This window comes from Lissotriton vulgaris, chromosome 7 (genome assembly GCF_964263255.1).
Source record: "Lissotriton vulgaris chromosome 7, aLisVul1.2, whole genome shotgun sequence".
Lineage (NCBI taxonomy): Eukaryota > Metazoa > Chordata > Amphibia > Caudata > Salamandridae > Lissotriton > Lissotriton vulgaris.
In genome coordinates, this window is record NC_141695.1 from 1690674470 (window position 1) to 1690695031 (window position 20562).

The 20562-nt window shown below is 47.1% G+C and overlaps 1 protein-coding gene across 3 annotated transcripts in view; it reads left to right on the forward strand.

Annotated features, from left to right (window-relative positions):
• The first annotated feature begins 8638 nt into the window (after nucleotides 1-8638).
• The window catches only part of KCNQ2 (potassium voltage-gated channel subfamily Q member 2), a 326236-nt gene continuing 314312 nt past the window's right edge, over nucleotides 8639-20562 (forward strand). For all 3 annotated transcript variants that reach the window (XM_086932812.1, XM_086932813.1, XM_086932814.1), the window contains exon 1: nucleotides 8639-9477. In XM_086932812.1, the coding sequence (XP_086788938.1) occupies nucleotides 9185-9477 (293 nt within the window). In that variant the 5' untranslated portion in view covers nucleotides 8639-9184. The remainder of the gene's footprint in view (nucleotides 9478-20562) is intronic.

Sequence of the window (20562 nt, forward strand, 5' to 3'; positions counted from 1 at the left end):
TTTAAAAAAACAAAGATTAAAGGGAAGTCATAATTAGGACATAGAATTTTTAAAAATCCTTAGAAATTCACTGAAAAAAACAAAGGTTACAGGGATGTTATTGTTAGGCTCAGGTTTCACCCGTAAAAAAACATAGAAATTCAGCAGTTATAGTTACCTGAGCTAACTATAACTAACGACCCCGCAGTGCACTGCGGGGGTGTAAGTTAAAGTTTAACATATTACATCCCTCATGACATGGTCAGTGACATCACTGATGACATCACAGATTCTGTTTCCTAAATATAACGTCCTTGTAACCTTTGGCTTTTTAAGTGAGTTTTTAAGGTATTATAAATTCTATTTCCTAACTATAACGTCCAACTTTTGTTTTTTTAAGTGGAGTACTATGGTTTTTTTAACTACTAAGGGGTCCATTAGGATGGCGGGCTGAAAAAGTCCGCCCGCCACCCTAACGGAGATCGGGACCACCCGCCTAAAGGGCGGGGGTCCCGACATTGGCATTAGGATGCGCTCGCCACAGTGGCGGGCGCATTGCTCAAATTAACATTGTGGCAGGCGGTGCTCACTGCACCGCCCACCACAATGTTAAAAACAAATGCACGCATTTGCATAATCGAAGCGGCAGGCACCGCGCGGTGCCTGCCGCTGCGATTATGCAAATGCAGGGGGGTACCACAGGTACCCCCCGTGTGCCACCCACCTTTGGCCGTCACTCTGGGGGCCCACAGGGGCCCCCCAGAGTGCACACTGCATGCCTTTCAGTGGCAGCATTGCCGCCACGGACAGGCATTGACAAATGCCTATTCTAATATGGCTAGCGGTATCTGATAGACACCGCCACCATGTTATCCCTTTTCCGCCCCGGCCGCAAGGCGACCGGGGCGGAAAACAGGCGGGCGGTGTTTCCCACCACTGCGGTCGCCTCCGCCATCGTGATATGGCGGGGGGTAATGCAGGGAAGGATGTCGGGCGGATTGCCTCCGCCAGGGTGGCGGTGGCCACCGCTACCCTGGCGGAGGCAATCCGCCAGACATCCTAATGGGCCCCTAAGTGTGTTTGCAGAGTGGCGGAGAAAGTTTGCAGGCCCTCGGACCAGCTCTCTGCAATCCTGCTGTGTGGGACTTACTGGAGGTAACAGGAGGGGTTCTTGGCCCCCAAGGACTCTCAGCATCCAAGGGGACTTCATCCCCAAACCAGGAGTGTGCCAGGAGGTGTGTTTGCAGACTGGTGGAGAAAGGGGCGGGCCTCCAGCCAGCTCTCAGCAATCCCGCTGTGTGGGACTTACTGGACGTAACATGAAGGGCTCTTAGCCCACAAGGACCCTCCGCATTCAAGGGGACTTCATCCCCAACCAGTAGTGCACCATGAGGCGTGTTTGCAGATTGGTGGACAAAGGGGGCGGGCCTCCAAAGACATCTCAGCAATCGCGCTATGTGTGCCTTACTGGAGGCAATAGTAGGGGTTGTTGGCCCCGATGGACCCTAAGCAGCCAAGTGGACTTCATCCCCCAATCAGTTATGTGCCAGGAGACCCCTTTTCAGAGTGGTTGGTAAAGGAGGTGGGACCTCCGACAACTTCCCTGGGGCTGGCCTTTTTAAAATGTTTATTTTATTAGGGAAAGGGGACCATGTGGCCCCCCTTCCTGGGCTGATTTCTCCCTGGTCTGATTTCTGCATCAGCTACCCCATCCCCCAGGGCCTCGTCTATTAGTGATTGGGGTGGGGGGGCTACACGGCCCTCCTCCTGGGTTGATTTTGACCCCATGGGACTCCATTCCCCAGGTCCCAGCCTATTTCAAATGGTGGAGGGGAGCTGTGTGGCCTCCCTCCATGGGCCCATTTTGGCCCCTGTGACTCCTTCCCCCAGGGCCCAGCCATGTCTGCTATGTGCCCCAGGGCACCCAGTCTCTCTGGGACCACGGGGAAACCTGAACACCCCCTGGCCCCTGCCAGCACCACGCCTCCTGCGGGAGCCAGCATTGCTTTCAGATATAGGGAGCTGCATGAGTATGAAAGCAATTAAGCTCCACTTCCAGCAAACAATAACATTTCTGAGCTCTTGCTTGCTGGAAGCTGAGAATTTGCTGTGACTTGGCGGGAGTGATAAAGGTCCTGCAAAGCCACAGCAAACAGCTATGTCCTGTGGTGGGCACCCTAGGACTTTGCAGGAGCCGGCCCTGGTGGTTGGCGGTCCCCAGAGCCATCTATGGCTCCAGGAGGGGGCCGTACAGCCCACCTTCTTTCTTGTTTGTAGGGCCTGCCCCGGCGAGTGGCGGTTCCCGAAGCAAAGAATGGACTGGGAGTTGGGGCTGTGCATCCCTCTCTCATTTTTAAAAGGTTTGCCCCCCATTACAAATTATTTATGGCCCCTGAGAGGTGGCGCTCTAGCAGTCAGGAGGACTGGCTAGGGCTCTACTTAAACCAAGCATGATGACGCGCAGCGTGTGCGCGCAGCGTGATCGCCGCAGCCACGCCGGAGTCACTCCAGAGTCCAGCCCGTCTGCGCCCGTCCGCGCTGAGGACGGGCTGGACGGCTGGACTACTGGTCAGGATAAGGTAGGTTCCAATCCTTTTAAATATTCCCTACAGGATGTACTACGGCTTAAACCCACACCAGCCCCGTGCTTCCATCGGTTCATCCCTGAAGATTTCCCAATATCCCTGGATTGTGCCTGCTTTCAGGTAGACGCAGAGGATTCCAACCTATCCTTCCCTCCCACTCCTTTGGAGTCTTGCCCTCTGCCGGCACTCAATGGGCCGAGCGAACATTGTTTTCTTCTTAATGCTCGCTCACTCATTAAGAACAATATTGTCTTTAAGGAGCTTGTTCTAGATAGGAAACCTTCTTGGGTTTTTATTACCGAGACCTGGGCTAAAGACTCTTCAGGCCCTGATCTTGTAGAAGCGGTAACTGAGGGCTACTGCTTAACACGACAGGACAGAATAGGCCGTGTTGGTGGTGGCCTGGCTATTCTGTACCAAGACAGGTTTCATTGCCACACTATACCTCTTTCCGACCCTAAGGATGTGTTCCAAGTATTATATTTTTCCCTGTCTGACTCTTCTAACCCCTCGTTCAATGGGATTCTGCTCTATCGTCCCCCCGGCCCTAGAGCAGATTTTGGGCTGAAATTGATGCAGGTCCTGGAACCCTATTTCGGCCGACAAAATCTTACTATTCTAGGTGACTTCAATTTTCACCTAGAGCTGCTGGAGGCCCATGACACCATTTCCTTACTGGAAGTTATGTCAGCCTGTGGACTCACCCAATTGGTGAACGGTCCCACCCACCGAGCGGGGCACACGCTCGATGAATTTTTTCTAACGATCAGAGGCTGACAGTCACCAACCCCTTCCATCTCTCATGGTCGGACCATCTGGCCGTGTCCTTTAATATGACCCATCTGATCCAGGACTCTATCAGAAAGGTCCCGAGTACTATGGAAGTACGAAGGAACTTTAAAAACATCAGGGAAGATTCTTTCCACCCGTGGATACCTAGCCTGTCCACTACTCAGGAGATGGACGCTTCTTCAGCGGTCCTACAATATGAAAAGACCATCTCGGAGGCCCTGGATGAACTGGCTCCAGCTAGGTCTTGCTATTCTGCCAGGAAAAGACCTTCAGCTCCCTGGTTCTCAGAACAACTAAGGCTCCGTAGACAGGAAGTAAGGAGACAGGAACGCCTATGGCACTCTAGCTGGGCCCCTAAGGATAGAGAAGCTCATAAGGTCTTGCTTAAAAATTACAAAGTGGAAGTGATTAAGACTAAGCAAGAATATTTCACGGCCCTCACATCCTCACTCTCGTCTCCTAGAGAGCTCTTCAGGATTGTTGACTCTCTTACCTCTCTCCAGACCCCAGACCCTGTGGTTGCCTCTCAGGAACTCTGCAACAAGATAGCTTCCTTCTTTCAGTCGAAAATTGCGGACATTTATATTGCTCTGGAGGCTCAAAGATCCTCTACCGCTGTGCCTTCGGTGCCCGCTGTCTTGGAGCCTAATGGTGCAGAACCATCTCGACTTCTGGGTCTGGAATCCTTTCCTCCTCTCTCTTGCCAGGATCTTGAGATCCTGCTCAACAAAACCAAATCTGGCTCTCCGCTAGATGTTTGTCCGCTAAAGATCCTTAAGCAGTGCAGAGAATCCCTCCTTCCCCTATTGGTGGACATCATGAACAGGGCGATGAAGGAGGGCATTTTTCCCCAGCAGTGGAAAAATGCTGTGGTAAAACCTCTGCTCAAGAAGCCCTCTCTTGACCCTGGGGTATTAAAAAACTTTCGCCCCATTTCACTGCTCCCGGCTCCCACGAAGATGTTAGAAGCCCATCTTAACAAACATCTTGCTGCATTCGTGGAGAGCTCGGGCTGTTTGGATCTTTCCCAGCATGGATTCAGGAGGGAACATAGCACCGAGTCTGCCCTCACCATAGTGCTCGACAATATCCGCACTCGGGTTGATGAGGGACAGACCTCCCTCCTGATCCTCTTAGATCTCACGGCTGCCTTCGATACCCTATCCCCCTCAGTGCTAACATCTCGACTGAGGGAGATTGGGGTCCGGGGGGCTGCCCTGGGACTCCTTTCCTCTTTTCTCGATCATAGAGAGCAAAGGGTGATGCTGGGTCCGTTCCTATCTCCATCCCTGTCTGTGCAATGTGGGGTCCCGCAAGGGTCAGCGCTTAGTCCTACCCTTTTCAACATTTATGTGACCCCCCTTGCCAGACTTATTAGATCTTTCGGGATGGAGGTAGTCTCCTATGCGGATGACACCCAGATCCTCGTCTCTCTCTCCCAGTCAGTTACGTCGACTGCCGCCAATTTTAGATCTTGTATGGAGGCAGTCGGCCAATGGATGATTCACAATTCATTGAAAGTGAATGGGGAGAAGACTGAGGTGATGGTGTTTGGAGTAAAGGAAGAGATCTGGTCTGCTGAGTGGTGGCCGAACTCGCTGGGTGCCTGCCCCGATCCTACCTCCTCAGCAAAAAATCTGGGGGTTATGATCGATCCCACCCTTAGTATGTGCCAACAGGTCAACAGGACTATATCGACCTGTTGGGGGATCATCCATATACTAAGAAAAATCAGGCACTATCTGTCCCTTCAGGCAAGAAAACAACTGGCCGTTGCACTTCTGGGCTCTCGTCTGGACTATTGCAATGCGCTGTATGCTGGTCTGAATAAGAGTCAGCTACAGCGCTTGCAGGTGGTCCAGAACGCGGCAGCGAGATTTGTTCTCGACTTACCTAAACGTGCCTCTGCCACCGATGCCCGGAAGCAGCTCCACTGGCTCCCCGTCGTGGACCGTATCCTCTTTAAGTCCATGTGCATGGTGTATAAATCCTTAGCTAAAACCAGCCCTACAGGCATTGGATCTATCCTGTCTCACTACAACCCCGGCAGGAATCTTCGTTCCTCACACAAACTTCTTCTTTCTGTGCCTCGTGTCAGGAATACAAGATGGGGGGGCAAAGCCTTTTCCAATCTGGCCCCAAAATGGTGGAATGCTCTCCCACTTGAAGTAAGGTCCTGCCCCACTCTCCAAGCTTTTAGATCTGCTTTAAAGACCCATCTCTTTATACGCGCATACCTGTAGTGGTGCTCTGCTAACTTTCTGATCTGTTTTTGATAGGCGCCTTGACACCTTCGGGTTTAGTTTGCGCGATACAAATTGCATAATAAGTGGTCTTCGGGGCGGGTCCGTGAGGCTCCCCCATTTAACAATGATTAAGCCCCAGTGAGGTGGTGGTCCCCAGGGCAATAATAAGCCACATCAAGGGGGGGCATGTGCCCCCTCTTTTATTTTCAAAATGCCCTTGGGACCTGGGCCACTCGGGGGCTGATTACTAAAGAACCACGGGAACCCAAACTTCTTTTTGGGGGGTGGGCGGGAGCCAGGGATCCAGCCAACTCCTGCCCCAACTTTTTTTTTTAAACATGTTATTTTGCTTTGGCAAGGTCCCTCTGGGAATCCCCCCTAGTGGCCTAGGGGTCAGGGTATTCCTACCCTGCCCCCTTTTCTTATATTTTTTATGTTTTTCCTGGAACTCTGCCAAGTCCAAAGATGTCTGCCAAAACGTCCTTGTTTGAAGTAACCCTGGGCGTAGTATGCGTAGTGGGGCTACGTGAAGCTACGCAAAGTGGGCGAGAAACTACGGCCACCTACGCACTTCGCGTAGCCCTACTACGCGCCGCCTGCCCCCCTCCCCTACATACCTAATTTGTGTTACATAGTCTTAGAAATGTAAATAAAAAGCACTTACCTTGTCCGCCAGCGCGATTAGAAGAGGGAGCCCCGGGACGCGGCGGACAAGGTAAGTGCATTTTATTTACTTTTCTAAGACTATGTAACACAAATTAGGTATGTAGGGGAGGGCGGGAGGGAGTGGGGTGGCGGGCAACTTCGCTATGCCCACGGAGTGGGCGTAGTGTTGCCTGCTACGCCTACTTTGCAAAGGTCGAAATAGGCAACACTATGCCCACCCCGTGGGCGTAGCGAAGTCCTTCGCCCAGGGTTAGTTTGAAGCTTTAGGAGCCAATCAGATCTCAACACAAGATCAGGAGGGTTCACGTCGCATCCCTATATATAGAAATGTGGATTTCAATTAATATCTCTAAAACTACTGAACAGTTTTACACCAAATCACAAAAAGGCACTTCCCTGGACCAATATTTACCTTTCTGCCAAATTTGGTATAATTTAGTTCAGCAGTTCGGGTTGTAGCCATGTCTAAAGTTCTTATGGAATTTAACATCGTAAGCGCATTTTTTTTTACCCCCCCCCCCCCCCCCCCCCCCCATTTTTCTCTGCTCCTGCTTGACGGAATACCCCGAAACTTTCATGCACAACAAAATTCACCGGCACACTTTTTTGGAAAATTTGTCAAATGGCGCCAAAGATATAGGCAAGTCAAAAAATGCTTTCCCTAGGGAAACATGGCCCTAACCATAAACACCCTCCATGATTTCACGATTTCATGATTTGTAATAAAATGGCGAAATCTGCACTTTTCTCAAAAGGCCGTGCTTTTTACAAAGGGGCTTGTGGAATTGAAAGAATGCGGACAAACTAAAACGGCACCAGCTGCAAAAGGCCTCAGAAATTCTCCCCTGAATTAAGAAACCTTATGTTCGGATAAGTCATGCTGAGTGCTTTCCCACAGGCCTGGGTCTGCACCTGTGAGGCAGCCCTCCAGCGGCCAGGGGTCTGCCACCTATATATACCCCGATATTCTGGGGAGTCTTGAATAAAGAAGGCGGGTCTGTATGAGGGGAACTGCTGAAAGCACAGGCAGATACTTACTGAACTTTCTTTAATTTGGAATGCTGAACAGTTGCAGTGTAGTTCACGGTGATGCATGATAAATACAGGGTGTTAATGGGTGCTATGGGGCTTATTAGAGGGAGGTCTCTAAGACAAATACGGTTTTCAGGATGTCATGGGTGGGTGTATAGGGGGCTAACACGTGGCATTCGCATTCATCATCCTAAGTCCTTGTATAGGGTCAATGGAGATCTGTCTTTATTGTAGGGTCATGGGTGAATGCTGTTGGTTACATGAGGTCATGTGTGCAGGGGGTTACTGCACTGCCATGAATCAAGGCATGCGGGTTCATCCAGGGTCACGTGATGCCTCGTATAGTGCTAATGAACCAATAAAGGAGTGGTGATGTAGGCCCCTGGGTGAAATATGAGTTAGTGTCTGGTGACGTCTACACAGATGCGGGGGAAAGCCGTGACATGTGTAAATGTATGTGTAATTAATGTAAAGTATATTATGTTAATGAAAGCTCGTGGGTGAATGTGACGGGGGTCACTCAGGGGCAGGGTACTGCTGGTATACTCTAAAGAGGGGAGGGGGCTGGCCAGCCCTTGGGACCCTCCGAGTGCGCGTGAATGGGGTGGGCTCATTCACTATCAAGGGTCTCGGGCAGCGGGAGGGGGAGTCTCCAGCAGCGGGCGGGGGGAACCTCGCTCGGCAAGGAGGGGGCGGGGAGCAGACAGAGGAAGCCTGGCGGAGAGCAGGAGGCGGAGAGAGCTGAGGAGCGGCGGCGGCTGCTGAGCACTGCGGAACACTGCAGCATCCCCCTCCCTCCGGGGCCCCCACTCGGACCCTCTCCCTCCAGCCATGACTGCCCCGCGAGGGTCGCGCTTCCCCTGTGTGGAGCCCCACTGCACCCAGCACAGGCGAGCGTCCTGACCCCGTCCTTCGACCGGCATCCCCCAGCTACCTGCAGTAGCGCTGCATCCCTGTTGAAGCATCCCTTCTCCCACATACGCCATCCCAACGCACCGACACCCCTTTCCTCTCCCAGCCAGCTCCTTCACCCCTTGTATTGTCCTCACCATCCCACGTCACGTTCACCCCTTTATCTCTCTCCGTCTCATGCCGCTGCACCTGCACGCCGAGCTTCCATTGGGGATCCCACCCCGCCATCTGTGCCCCGCGCGCACCTGCCCTCACCCCGCCTCGTGCCTCCATTGTTACTAGAAGACGGGAGATGAACCCTGCTTTCGTCGTTCACACCCACCCCATCTTCCAACTAGTCCTCATGATCCTATCCCCAATCCTTTCCACCCTGTCCCAAGCACCATGAACAGCAGCCCCTAAACCCCCCAGATTCAATTCTTCCCACCAGCAGTCCTTCCCAGCTGCCCCCCGCCCCACAAACACACCCCGCCAACACCTATCCCCAGTCCCTGCTGGGAACTATCTTTCCCAGGTACTGCACCCTCCAAATCGTATGCGCCTCAGCCCCAGTCCACCCTAATACTTAACCCTTGCAGTAGCCATCCTCCCCATCCACTGACCCCCCCCCGCCCCCACGCCCCCAGCTTCTTTCTCTGGCCCTATCCAGCTATGTCCGTCTCCTTTCCAGCACATTTACTTTTAATCCATTATCCATTCCCCCTGTAATTGACCACCCTTGTGGTGTAGCGCCAAGAACTGTGCACTCAAACAATAACCACTATAATAACTACCTCTCTGTTATTCTTCAAGCTCCTTCGGTGAGCCCCCCGCTCCTATGCATCCCCCTAGGTCCTTCTCGTTATCCAGACACCATTTCCCCAAACCCTTCCTCTCCAACTCACCCTCCCTGTCCATTAGCTGCCACCTCTCCCTCTAAACTCTTCTCCTTTACCCAGCCCCCCCCGCCTTTCACCCATCCTCCCCACTAGGATGGTCCAGAAGTCACGTAATGGTGGGGTCTACCCAGGCCCTGCCGGCCCCGGGGAAAAGAAGGTGGGCTTTGTAGGACTGGACCCTGCGGCCCAAGACTCCACGCGGGATGGAGCCCTGCTCATCGCTGGCTCTGAGGACCTCAAGCGAGGGGGCATCCTGAGCAAACCCCGGGGAGTGGCAGGGACTGGAAGACCCCCCAAGCGGAATGCACTCTACCGCAAGCTCCAGAACTTCTTGTACAACGTTCTAGAGAGACCCCGGGGCTGGGCTTTCATCTACCACGCCTACGTGTGAGTATTCAACCATCCCGCGCTTCCATCTACCTTCACGTTTCGTGATTCTATACCTTTGAGGTGATGGTGGCCGGCATAACACTTTTGGTTTGATAAATGTATGTATTGTGCCATGGTTGTCTGGTGGTTGGACCACCTTTTTGTGCTCTTGGGCTCTGTTGTCCGGGTGGGCGTCGCGTGTGCTTTATAGACTTCCATGAGAGGTGGTTACAAAGGTAGTGAGATCGACTGGTGCTGGACTAAAGGGATCCGCCCAGGGCCTTTTCTTACTCATTCATGTGATTGGGTCAATGGGCCTGGCTGGGGCAGCCATTGAACGTGGTGTTCCGTAGATGAAGAGACTTCTGCGGTCAGGAGACCTGTGGGACCGGACTCTTGACTAGCCCAGGAGGATAGCTGCTGGGTGCTTGGAGAGCTCAACGACTATGCTTCTGGGTGATGTTTCTGGGGCCTGCAGTTCCTCAAACTTTTGAGTGTAAGGTGGTTGGACCACTATTTTGTGCTCTTGGGCCTCTGTTGTCTGGGTGGGCATTGTGTGTTCTGTATATAGACTTCCGTGAGGTGTGGTTTTGAAGGTAGTGAGGCCAGTTGGTGCTGGACTAAAGGGATCCGCCCTGGGTCTTATCTCACTCATTCATGATATTTAGTGAATGGACCTGGTTGGGGCAGCCAGGAAACATGGCCTTCCACATATTAAAGACTTGTGCGGTCAGGAGACCTGTGGGACCGGACTCTAGACTGGGCCCGGAGGAGCTTTGCTGGGTGCCTAGAGATCTCAGCGGCTGTGCTTTTGGGTGATCTTTCAGGGGCCTGAAGTTCACCAACCACTTAGTGAGAATCGTTTCTTGACTGCCTTGTCCATGGCCAAAGACATATATTGAGAAAGCCCATCTTCCCACCAGCGACCTTGCTGCCACACCTCTATTTCCTAGTCTTGTGAGGCCTCACTGGGTAGAGCTAAGTCATTGACTGTTCTCACTGAAGTACAGAACCCGGCAGAGCAAGTACCTTGACCGACTTCCTTGAAACTATCTTCCATCCTCAAATTTAAACGAATATTACTGTCCGATAAAATATGTGAAAGTCACCAAGGGGGGTAATAACTTCATTGACACCATCTATCTTTGCTTTTACCTTTTGTATGCAAAAAGCTTACGACGGATTTGTTTACATCATGCTGATTATTTTGATGCCATACATCCTCTCTCTGACATCACAGACTTGTTAGTCTTTAAACAGGCCAGACTTATGCATTTCCTCTCCATGATTTCACAAACAGCTTACAAATCTGCTAGAGGTCATACATTTCCGGTCTTTGCCTTCACAAACGTCTTTTAAACCTGCAAACAGTCTGAGTCATACAATCCCTGTCTTTGACCTCACAGACATGTTGTAATCCTGCAAACAGTCCGAGTCATAAATCCTGTCTATGGCATCACAATCATTTTGTACATCCGCAAAGAGTCTAAGCCACACAATCCTTTCAGTGACGTCACAAACATCTTGCACACCTGCAAACAGTCCGAGCCACACATTCCTTTCAGTGACATCACAAACATCTTGCACACCTGCAAACAGTCCGAGCCACACATTCCTTTCAGTGACATCACAAACATCTTGCACACCTGCAAACAGTCCGAGCCACACATTCCTTTCAGTGACATCACAAACATCTTGCACACCTGCAAACAGTCCGAGCCACACATTCCTTCCAGTGACATCACACACATCTTGCACACCTGCAAACAGTCCGAGCCACACATTCCTTTCAGTGACATCACAAACATCTTGCACACCTGCAAACAGTCCGAGCCACACATTCCTTTCAGTGACATCACAAACATCTTGCACACCTGCAAACAGTCAGAGTCACACAATCATTTCTATGACATCACAAACATCCTGTAAACCTGCGAACATCCGAGTCACACAATCATTTCTCTGACATCACAAAATTCTTGCACACCTGCAAACAGTCCGAGTCACACAATCATTTCATGGCATCACAAACATCCTGTAAACCTGCGAACATCCGAGTCATACAATCCAGAACATCTTGAACACATGTCCGAGTTGCAGAAGCCGGTCAATGACATCACAAACATCTTGTACACTTGCAAACATCTGAGTCCCACAAATAATGTCATTAAGTAAATACACTCCAACACAGTGTCAAGCAGAAGCATAGTACACTTATATTAAAAATCTCGCCACATAGCAACAGACAGTCGCATTTTCTAAAAATTGTAAATAGAAAAGGGCAGGTTTAAAATTCAAATGTGCAAATAAAGAGTGTATTTTCTTGTCTCAAATTGGCCAATTTAGGGCAAATTAATACACTGTGTAAAGTGTCTAGTGCAGAAGACTCATCACAAGAACATACAGGAAGATATTGTTGCCTGTGCCATACTACCATTAGCTGCGGAAACATATTCAGTCTAATGTATGTTAAAAGTCGTCTGTGTCACACAAACCTGTCTATGACATCACAAACTCCTTTTAAACTCGTGAAGAGTCTGAGTCATATTGTGTCTATGACATCAAAAACATCTTGTAAACCTCCGAACAGTCCAAGTCATACAATCCCTTTCTGTAACATCACATAACCCTGTAAACATGTAAACCTATTGATTCCTATACCTCCCCCGCCTCTAACATTATGGTATCCCAAAAAGCTTGTAACCAACTTTTTTCACATTATCCTCGTCCATGAAAGATATCACAAGCAGCGAGTAGGAACCAATTAAGACACTCCAAACCACCTTAATATGTGAAAATAAGCAATTCATACTACCTGAATGCGTGGAAAGCAAAGAGGGTTAGATGTATGCATTTCATGCATGGGAAATAAAATGCAGCCTTTAACTCTGTAGGCATGGTTCTCTCACAAAGACATAACAAGAAGCTTGTAAGAATGTGCACACGCCGACTGATACATTCCATGACCTTAAACACCCCTAATTGATACATTCCATGACTACAACACCACAAATAGCCTGTAAGTATGGAAAAAGACCTAACTCACACATTCCATGACTGTAACATCGCAAACAGCTGGCAAGTATGTGAACACGTCTAACTCATTCATTACTTTACTAAACATCAAAGACAGCCTGTACATATGTAAACACGTCGAACTCATACATTCCATGTCTATAACATCACAAGCAGCCTGCATCTAAACACGTCTAACTCATACATTCCATGACCTTAAACACCCCTAATTGATACATTCCATGACGACAACACCGCAAATAGCCTGGAACAATACCTAACTCACACATTCCATGACTGTAACATAGCAAACATCTGGCAAGCATGTGAACACGTCTAACTCATACATTACTTTATTATAACATCACAGACAGCCTCAACATATGCAAACACGTCTAATTCAGACATTCCATGTCTATAACATTGCAAGCAGCCTGTATCTAAACACGTCTAACTCATACATTCCATGTCTATAACATTGCAAGCAGCCGGTAAGTATATAAAAACGTCTATCCCACATTCCTTGACTATAACATCACAGACAGCCTGTAATTATGTAAACATGTCTGACTCATACATTCTATGTCCATTACATCACAGACAGCATGCAAATATGTACACAGATATAACTCGTATATCCCACAACAATAGCACCACAAACAGATAGTAAGTATGTAAACATGCCTAACTTAAACATTCCATGACTACATAACATCACAGACAGCTTGTAACTATGTACACAGTTCTAATTCATACATTCCATGACTACAGCATAGCAAACAGCCTGTAAGTATGTAAAGTTGTCTAACTCATATATTTCATGCCATAACATCACAAACAGCATCTAAGTATGTAAACATGTCTAACTCATACATTCCATGTTTATAGCATCGCAAGCAGCCTTTGTGTAACACATGTCTAACTCATTAATTTAATGTCTATAACATCACAGGCAGCCAATAAGTATGTACACGTGTCTAAATCATGCATTCCATTTCTACAGCATCACAAATAGCCTGTAAGTATGTAAACCAGTCTAATTCATACATTCCATGTCTATAATATAACAGGCAGACTGTAAGTACGCAAACAGGTTTAACTTATACATTGCATGTCTATAGCATAACAAACAGCCTGTAAGATAACAAGTCTAACTCGTTCATTTTGCGCCTATAACATCACAAACAGCCTGTATCTACACATGTCTAACTCATACCTTCCATTTCTATACCATCGTAAACACCCTGTAAGTATTTAAACAGTTCTCTTATACATCCTTGACTATGACATTACAAATAGCCTGTAAGTGTGTTAATAGGTCTAACTCATACATTCTATGTCTATAACATCACAAAAAGCGTGTATGTATGCAAACAGGTCGAACTCATACATTCCATGTCTACAACATCACAAGCACCCTGTAAGTATGCAGACAAGTCTAACTTATACATTGCATGTCTATAACATCACAAACAGCTTGTCAGTAAGTAAACAAGACTAATTCTAACATTCTATGTCTATAACTTCGCAAGCAGCCTGTACGTTTGTAAACATGGCTAACTCATACATACCATGGCTATAAAATCGCAAACAGCCTGTAAGTATGTAAACATGCCTAACTCATACATTTCTTGATGATAACATCACAGACAGGCTGTAAGTATGCAAACATGTCTAACTCATACATTCCATGACTATAACATCTCAAACAGCCTGCAAATATGTACATAGATATAACTCGTATATTCCATGAAATAGCATCACAAACAGCCTGTAAGTATGTAAACATGCCTAACTCATACATTCCATGAATATAACATCACAGACAGCTTGTAAGAATCTGCACAAGCCGACTCATACATTCCATAACCATAACATCACAAACAGCCTGTAACTATGTACACAGGTCTAACTCATACATTCCATGACCATAACATTACAAACAGCCTGGAAGTATGTAAACTTGTCTAACTCATACATTCCATATCTATAGCATCGCAAGGAGCCTGTAAGTATGCACACATGTCTAATTCATTAATTTAATGTCTATAACATCACAGACATCCTATATGTATGTGCACGTCTAAATCATGCATTCCATGTCTACAACATAACAAACAGCCTGTAAGTATGTAAACAGGTCTAACTCATACATTCCATGTCTATAACATCACAAGCAGACTGTCAGTACGCAAACAAGACTAACTCACACATTGCTTGTCCATAGCATCACAAACAGCCTGTATGTAAGTAAACTTGTCTAACTCATTCATTTTATGTGAGTAGAACGTCACAAACAGCCTGTAAGTGTCTACACATGTCTAACTCATACATTCCATTTCTATATCATCGCACACACCCTGTAAGTATTTAAACAGTTTTAACTCATACATTCATTGGCTATGACATTACAAATAGCTTGTAAGTATGTAAACACGCCCAGCTCACATATTCAGTCCACTGCATCACAAGCAGCCTGTATGTATCTAAACATGTCTAACTCATACATTCCATGTCTATTACATCGTGAGCAGCCTGTACGTATGTAAACAGGTCTAATTCATACGCCCCTATGTCTATAACATCACAAACAGTGTGTAAGTATGTCAACAGGAATAACTCATACATTGCATGTCTACAACATCACAATTAGCCTGTAAGTATCTAAACATGTCTAACTCATACATTCCATGTCTATTACATCGTGAGCAGCCTGAACGTATGTAAACAGGTCTAATTCATACGCCCCTATGTCTATAACATTACAAACAGTGTGTAAATATGTCAACAGGTATAACTCATACATTGCATGTCTACAACATCACAATTAGCCTGTAAGTATGTGAACTGGTCTAACTCATACATTCCATGGCTATAAAATCACAAACTGCCTGTAAGTATGTAAACACATCTAACTCATACTTTTCTTGACGATACCATCACAGACAATCTGTAAGTATGCAAACATGTGTAACTCATACATTCCATGACTATAACATATCAATCAGCCTGAAAATATGTATACATATATAACTTGCATATTCCATGACAATAGCATCACAAACAGCCTGCAAGTATGTAAACATGCCTAACTCATACATTTCATGACTATATCACAGACAGTTTATAAGAATCTGCGCGGGTCGACTCATACATTCCATAACCATAACAACACAAACTATGTACACAGGTCTAACTCATACATTCCATGCCTTTAGCATCACAAACAGGCTGTAACTATGTAAACAAGCCCAGCTCACATATTCAGTCCATAGCATCTCAAACAGCCTGTAAGTAAGTAAACATGTCTAACTCATACATTCCACGTCTATAACATTGTGAGCAACCTCTATGTATGTACACATGCCTAGCTCATTCATTTCAAATCTATAACATCACAAACAGCCTGTAAGTATGGACCCATGTCTAACTCATACATTACATGTCTCTAACATCACAAATAACCTGTAAGTATGCACCCATGTCTAACTCATACATTACATGTCTCTAACATCACAAATAGCCTGTAAGTATGCACCCATGTCTAACTCATACATTACATGTCTCTAACATCACAAATAGCCTGTAAGTATGCAAAAAGGTCTAACTTATACATTCAATGTCTATAACATCGCAAGCACCCTGTAACTATGCAAACATATCTAATTCATACATTGCCTGTAAGTAAGTAAACACGACTAATAAATACATTCTATGTCTATAACATCACAAACAGCCTGTAAGTATGCAAAAATGTCTAACTCATAGATTGCATGTCTATAACTTCACAAACAGCCTGAAGTATGTAAACAAGCCAAGCTCACGTATTCAGTCCAGGGCATTACAAACAGGTGTGTACTTGAAAACAGGCGCGACTCACACATCCTGTTTCTATGGCATCACAAACAATGTATAAATCAAACATCAGTGACGTCACAAACTATAGGTGAGGATGTAAGTAGCATCTCAAATGGTCTGCTGCGGCGTTGCTATCAATAGTTCAGTGATTGCAGAGGCTCCGGGGCCCAGGAAGCTGCGGGGCACACCGCACCCCAATTATAGCGGGTAATCAATAGCATCCCTGCTTGCATCGCTCTCCGCAATGAGACAAACTATATCCATTTGCGCAAGTCGCTAAAAACCTGGCTGTTTGACAAATAAAACACGCTCTGTCCAACTCGCCTTGACCTGCCTCATGCGCCGGGAAACCCTTGTTGGGTAGCTGTTGCGCTTTAGAAATTTAAAAACTAAACTACACTAAAACTAAACTTGCATCTAAGCCTTGGGAACTCCTGCTACGGGTCTGTGTGCATGCAAACAGGCCAAACCGACATATTCCGTTAGTGACATTTCACATGGTTCCTGCGCCTGCAAACAAGCCCGGCTCGCGCACTCTGTCTAGGCCCTGGTTATGACGCCAAGAAAACATCTTGTATGCCTGGAACCACGTCCGACTTATACATAATCGGTCTATGACGTCATGGGCAGGGTTTAATTCTGTACACAGGTTGCATCATCTATGAGGTAGAGTCTGCTTGTCTCGTACACCTCCTTTCAGTGACTTCACAATTTCATAAACAGAGCAGACTCATACCTTTGCCTGACTATAGTATCACAGGCAGTTTGTAATTATGCAAAACGGATTTATACCGTAGTTTCTATGACGTCTCTGCATGTTACAATCTGTAGAAACAGTGTTTTTTTTTCGTTTTAATACATTCGAATCTATGACTTCACAGGGAGGTTGTCATCCTGTGAATAGGTCAGTCTCGTGCCTTCCCTGTGTGACCTCAATGGCAGATTGTAACCTGGATGCCAGACTGGTGTATACAGGGCTTGAAGTGGGATGAAATACTGGGGGGGTCTCTCAAGGGGGCGTGGCCAATGTAATTAAGGGCGTGCCTTAATACACGTATGCTAAAAGTTTGTGCTTAGCATAGTGTGCCGCCCCACTGGTATTTTGTTGTTCTGTCTTTAAATCCAGATATACGATACAAGTAACATCATTTAACAACAAATCGGTACTATTGGCTTTGTCAATGGTTGTTAGTTGCATAAGATAAATAAGCAGAAAGTGTGGCTTGTATATAATATTGAAAAAGCTTCCACATAAAGACCTGGTGACACCACGGCAATGTTGCTGACTCTCTTTAAAGGATTTCTCTTCCCCAACAACGCACGAAAAAAGAAGGACCGCCTGTGCCAGGGCACCAAACAGAGCCCAATAGAGACCCGTTTCGAGGCCTCCGTAAAAAAACTGCCGGTGCTCAGACCCGGTGAGACCCGGCCCACTTAAAGCCCTGGGTGTATATCTTCGTTTCATTGTCGTCACAGGCGGTTTGTACTCCTGTCTGGAGGATGATTTATACATTCAACTTCATGACTTCACAGAGTGCTTGTCATTCAGTACACAGATACACAAACATATCTTCTCAGTGATATCAATGGTGGACTGTAAGAAGGTGAACGGATCTGACTTTAGGCTCCCCCTTGTTGCCACCCATGTAACCCGGCACCTTAGCCTTACTGCCACCCTACAGGCCCGCTCTGACCACCACACGCATGCACCATGCCAACCTAGGCCTGCCCCTCCCCCACCAAGACGAGCATCCACTGAGGCTCACCATCTCCTTCGATCGCGCCAGCATGCCCTGTTTACTCCCCTGCCCACGTGCTAACTAACCAGCAGGGGCACGAGGCGCTGCAGGCAGCGCATGCGCAGCGAGGCAGCCCCGCCCATCCTCTCAAGACCTCTTAGCGGGCCACAACACCGAGGGATCGCGCGGCCCGCAGGCGCTTACAGGCCGCAGCCAGATGTGAATTATAAATAACAGCAAAATAACATCCAAGCAGCCTATCATAGCCTCGAAAAGGCATCTCGATAATAGATTGGAAGATGTAAACTGTGGGTATTTTCACGAAGCATCTGCGTGATGTCACAGATTGTTAGAGAAATAACCAAGCTGCATACATTCCCCGTCAATGACCAATTGACAGCCTGTGAAGATGCCCGCATTCATAAATTATTCATCCGTGACGCAGGCTGACAGCTTTGTTATCAGCATGGCTGGACTGGGGAACCAAAATCGGTCCTGGAAAAATGCTAAAACCATCCCCACTTCCTTCGTCTCCTCGAGGAACCTATATCTTTCTAACCGGTCCTAGGATACTTGTTTCCAGTCCAGGGAGGACTGGCAGTTCGGGCTAGACTGTTCCCATGGGGCACAGGGTCAAGACCGATTTGCATATGGCGGGGTTTAAACTGGAATGGCATGGTGAGCATTGCAAAAGAAACGATGGATTTAGGCCCAGATCTCTGTACTGGGGTGAATGTATGACATTGTTCTGCATTCTGTCCATCAACTGTTGTTTTTGCACCTATCTCTTTCAATCCATCCATCCGTTCCATTCGTCTCTCCTCTGTACTCCCTGTCAGGTCGCTTTCTGCCCTCCCCGCTCTCTCTTTTGAAGCCTTCTGTTCTTCCTAAAATTGCTGAAATGCACCTGGCGGCGCTGGACAGTAACAGAGACACGAAGAGCGGTCTTGGGCTTTCAAACCGTCCTCCATGGGTTCCAATCCACCTGGGAAATGTCTGGTGGAATAAAAGGTCTGTCGGTCACTGCTTATCAGTCTCAGACAGGTTTGACGTATGCACTTCCTGCCTTTGATGGAAGTAGGCCCTGCATGCACATTCACGCATTGCTTTCTTAGTGATGTCACAGTCTGACCTCCTAAATACAGGATGCAGTCATAAATTCATTTTCTATTGCATTACAAACACCATATACGTTTGTAAACAAGTCTGACATACGCATTTGCCTTCTACAGGCCCCTCCAATGGTTTGCAAGTGCATAAACATGCCCTTCACTTCCCTGCTGACAGCGCCTGCAGTGTCCCTCATCCATGGTCACGGGGCACAGAATTAAGCACTGCCATGGCTGCAATTTTCAAAGCAGCTCATGACCAAATATTGTGAAAAAAGAATGCACAAAAACTGCAGTGATTATTACAGAAATCCTCCATAATGTACCAGACAAATTGTAGGGACCAGCTATCCAGACATTCCGCATAATCTCCGTGCCTCATAATACAATAAATCTAGGGACATATTTACAAACCATGTGCGCATGGCGCATGTCACTTTTAGTGACGGTCCGGTGGCATACAGTGCTTAGCCATATCTACAAGACCACGGAAAGCCACCCTGCAAGGCTTTTTATGGCCTCGTAGATAGGGAGGAAGACAACGAAGCACAAGTCGCTGCGTTGCCTCACACTTTGTCAGGGAGGCATGCCAAGGGTGTTGTAGTAGGTGTTCTCAAGAAACACCCATAGGTTTTGACACTTTCTAAGATCTACAAATGGCATAAATCTGGAAATATGTTAAAACTCTGCACCTCCCCAGAGGTGGCGTAACGAGGAGAAATAACATTATTTTTTCTTGTTTTTGCTCTTTCCACATGCGCTGCATTCTGCAGCACACATGAAAGAAGAAAACACCTCTAATTATTGTTTTTGTGCAGGAAGGTGTCCCTTTCTGCGCAAAAATAATCATGCAAACAACACAAACACCCTTCCACCATGGTGCAAGGGTCCCTGCATTAGTGCACAGCAGCTAATTGTGCACCAACGCTGGCTGAAAGGACAGGAACGTGCCGTATTTTGCAAATACAGCACCATATTTTCGAAATACGGTAAATTCCTCCCCTTTCGAATTGGCGTAGGGTAGCATTTGCAAAATGACTTGCGGCACTGCTCTATGCCAATTCTTTATAAATATGCCTCCAAACATGAAGTTGAAAGAATCAAAATAATCTTCTAGATCTGCATAACCAAAAAGGATAGGCTACATCAGCAGATTAAACAGCCAAACAAAACACCCAAAGAAGCAGTAACATACATAGATATATATCCTCTGCCTACAGGTAACAAGCCTCAACCTTCCATTCTGCTCTTTATAGATCCTCAGACTGCACCCTGTCTCAAAAGCCTATTCCCACCACACTCCTAAAACCCTGCACGAAAAACAACCTTGACTTAATAGCTAGTGATTATCCTCTCTCATTCCTTCGTAATGAATGATCCTC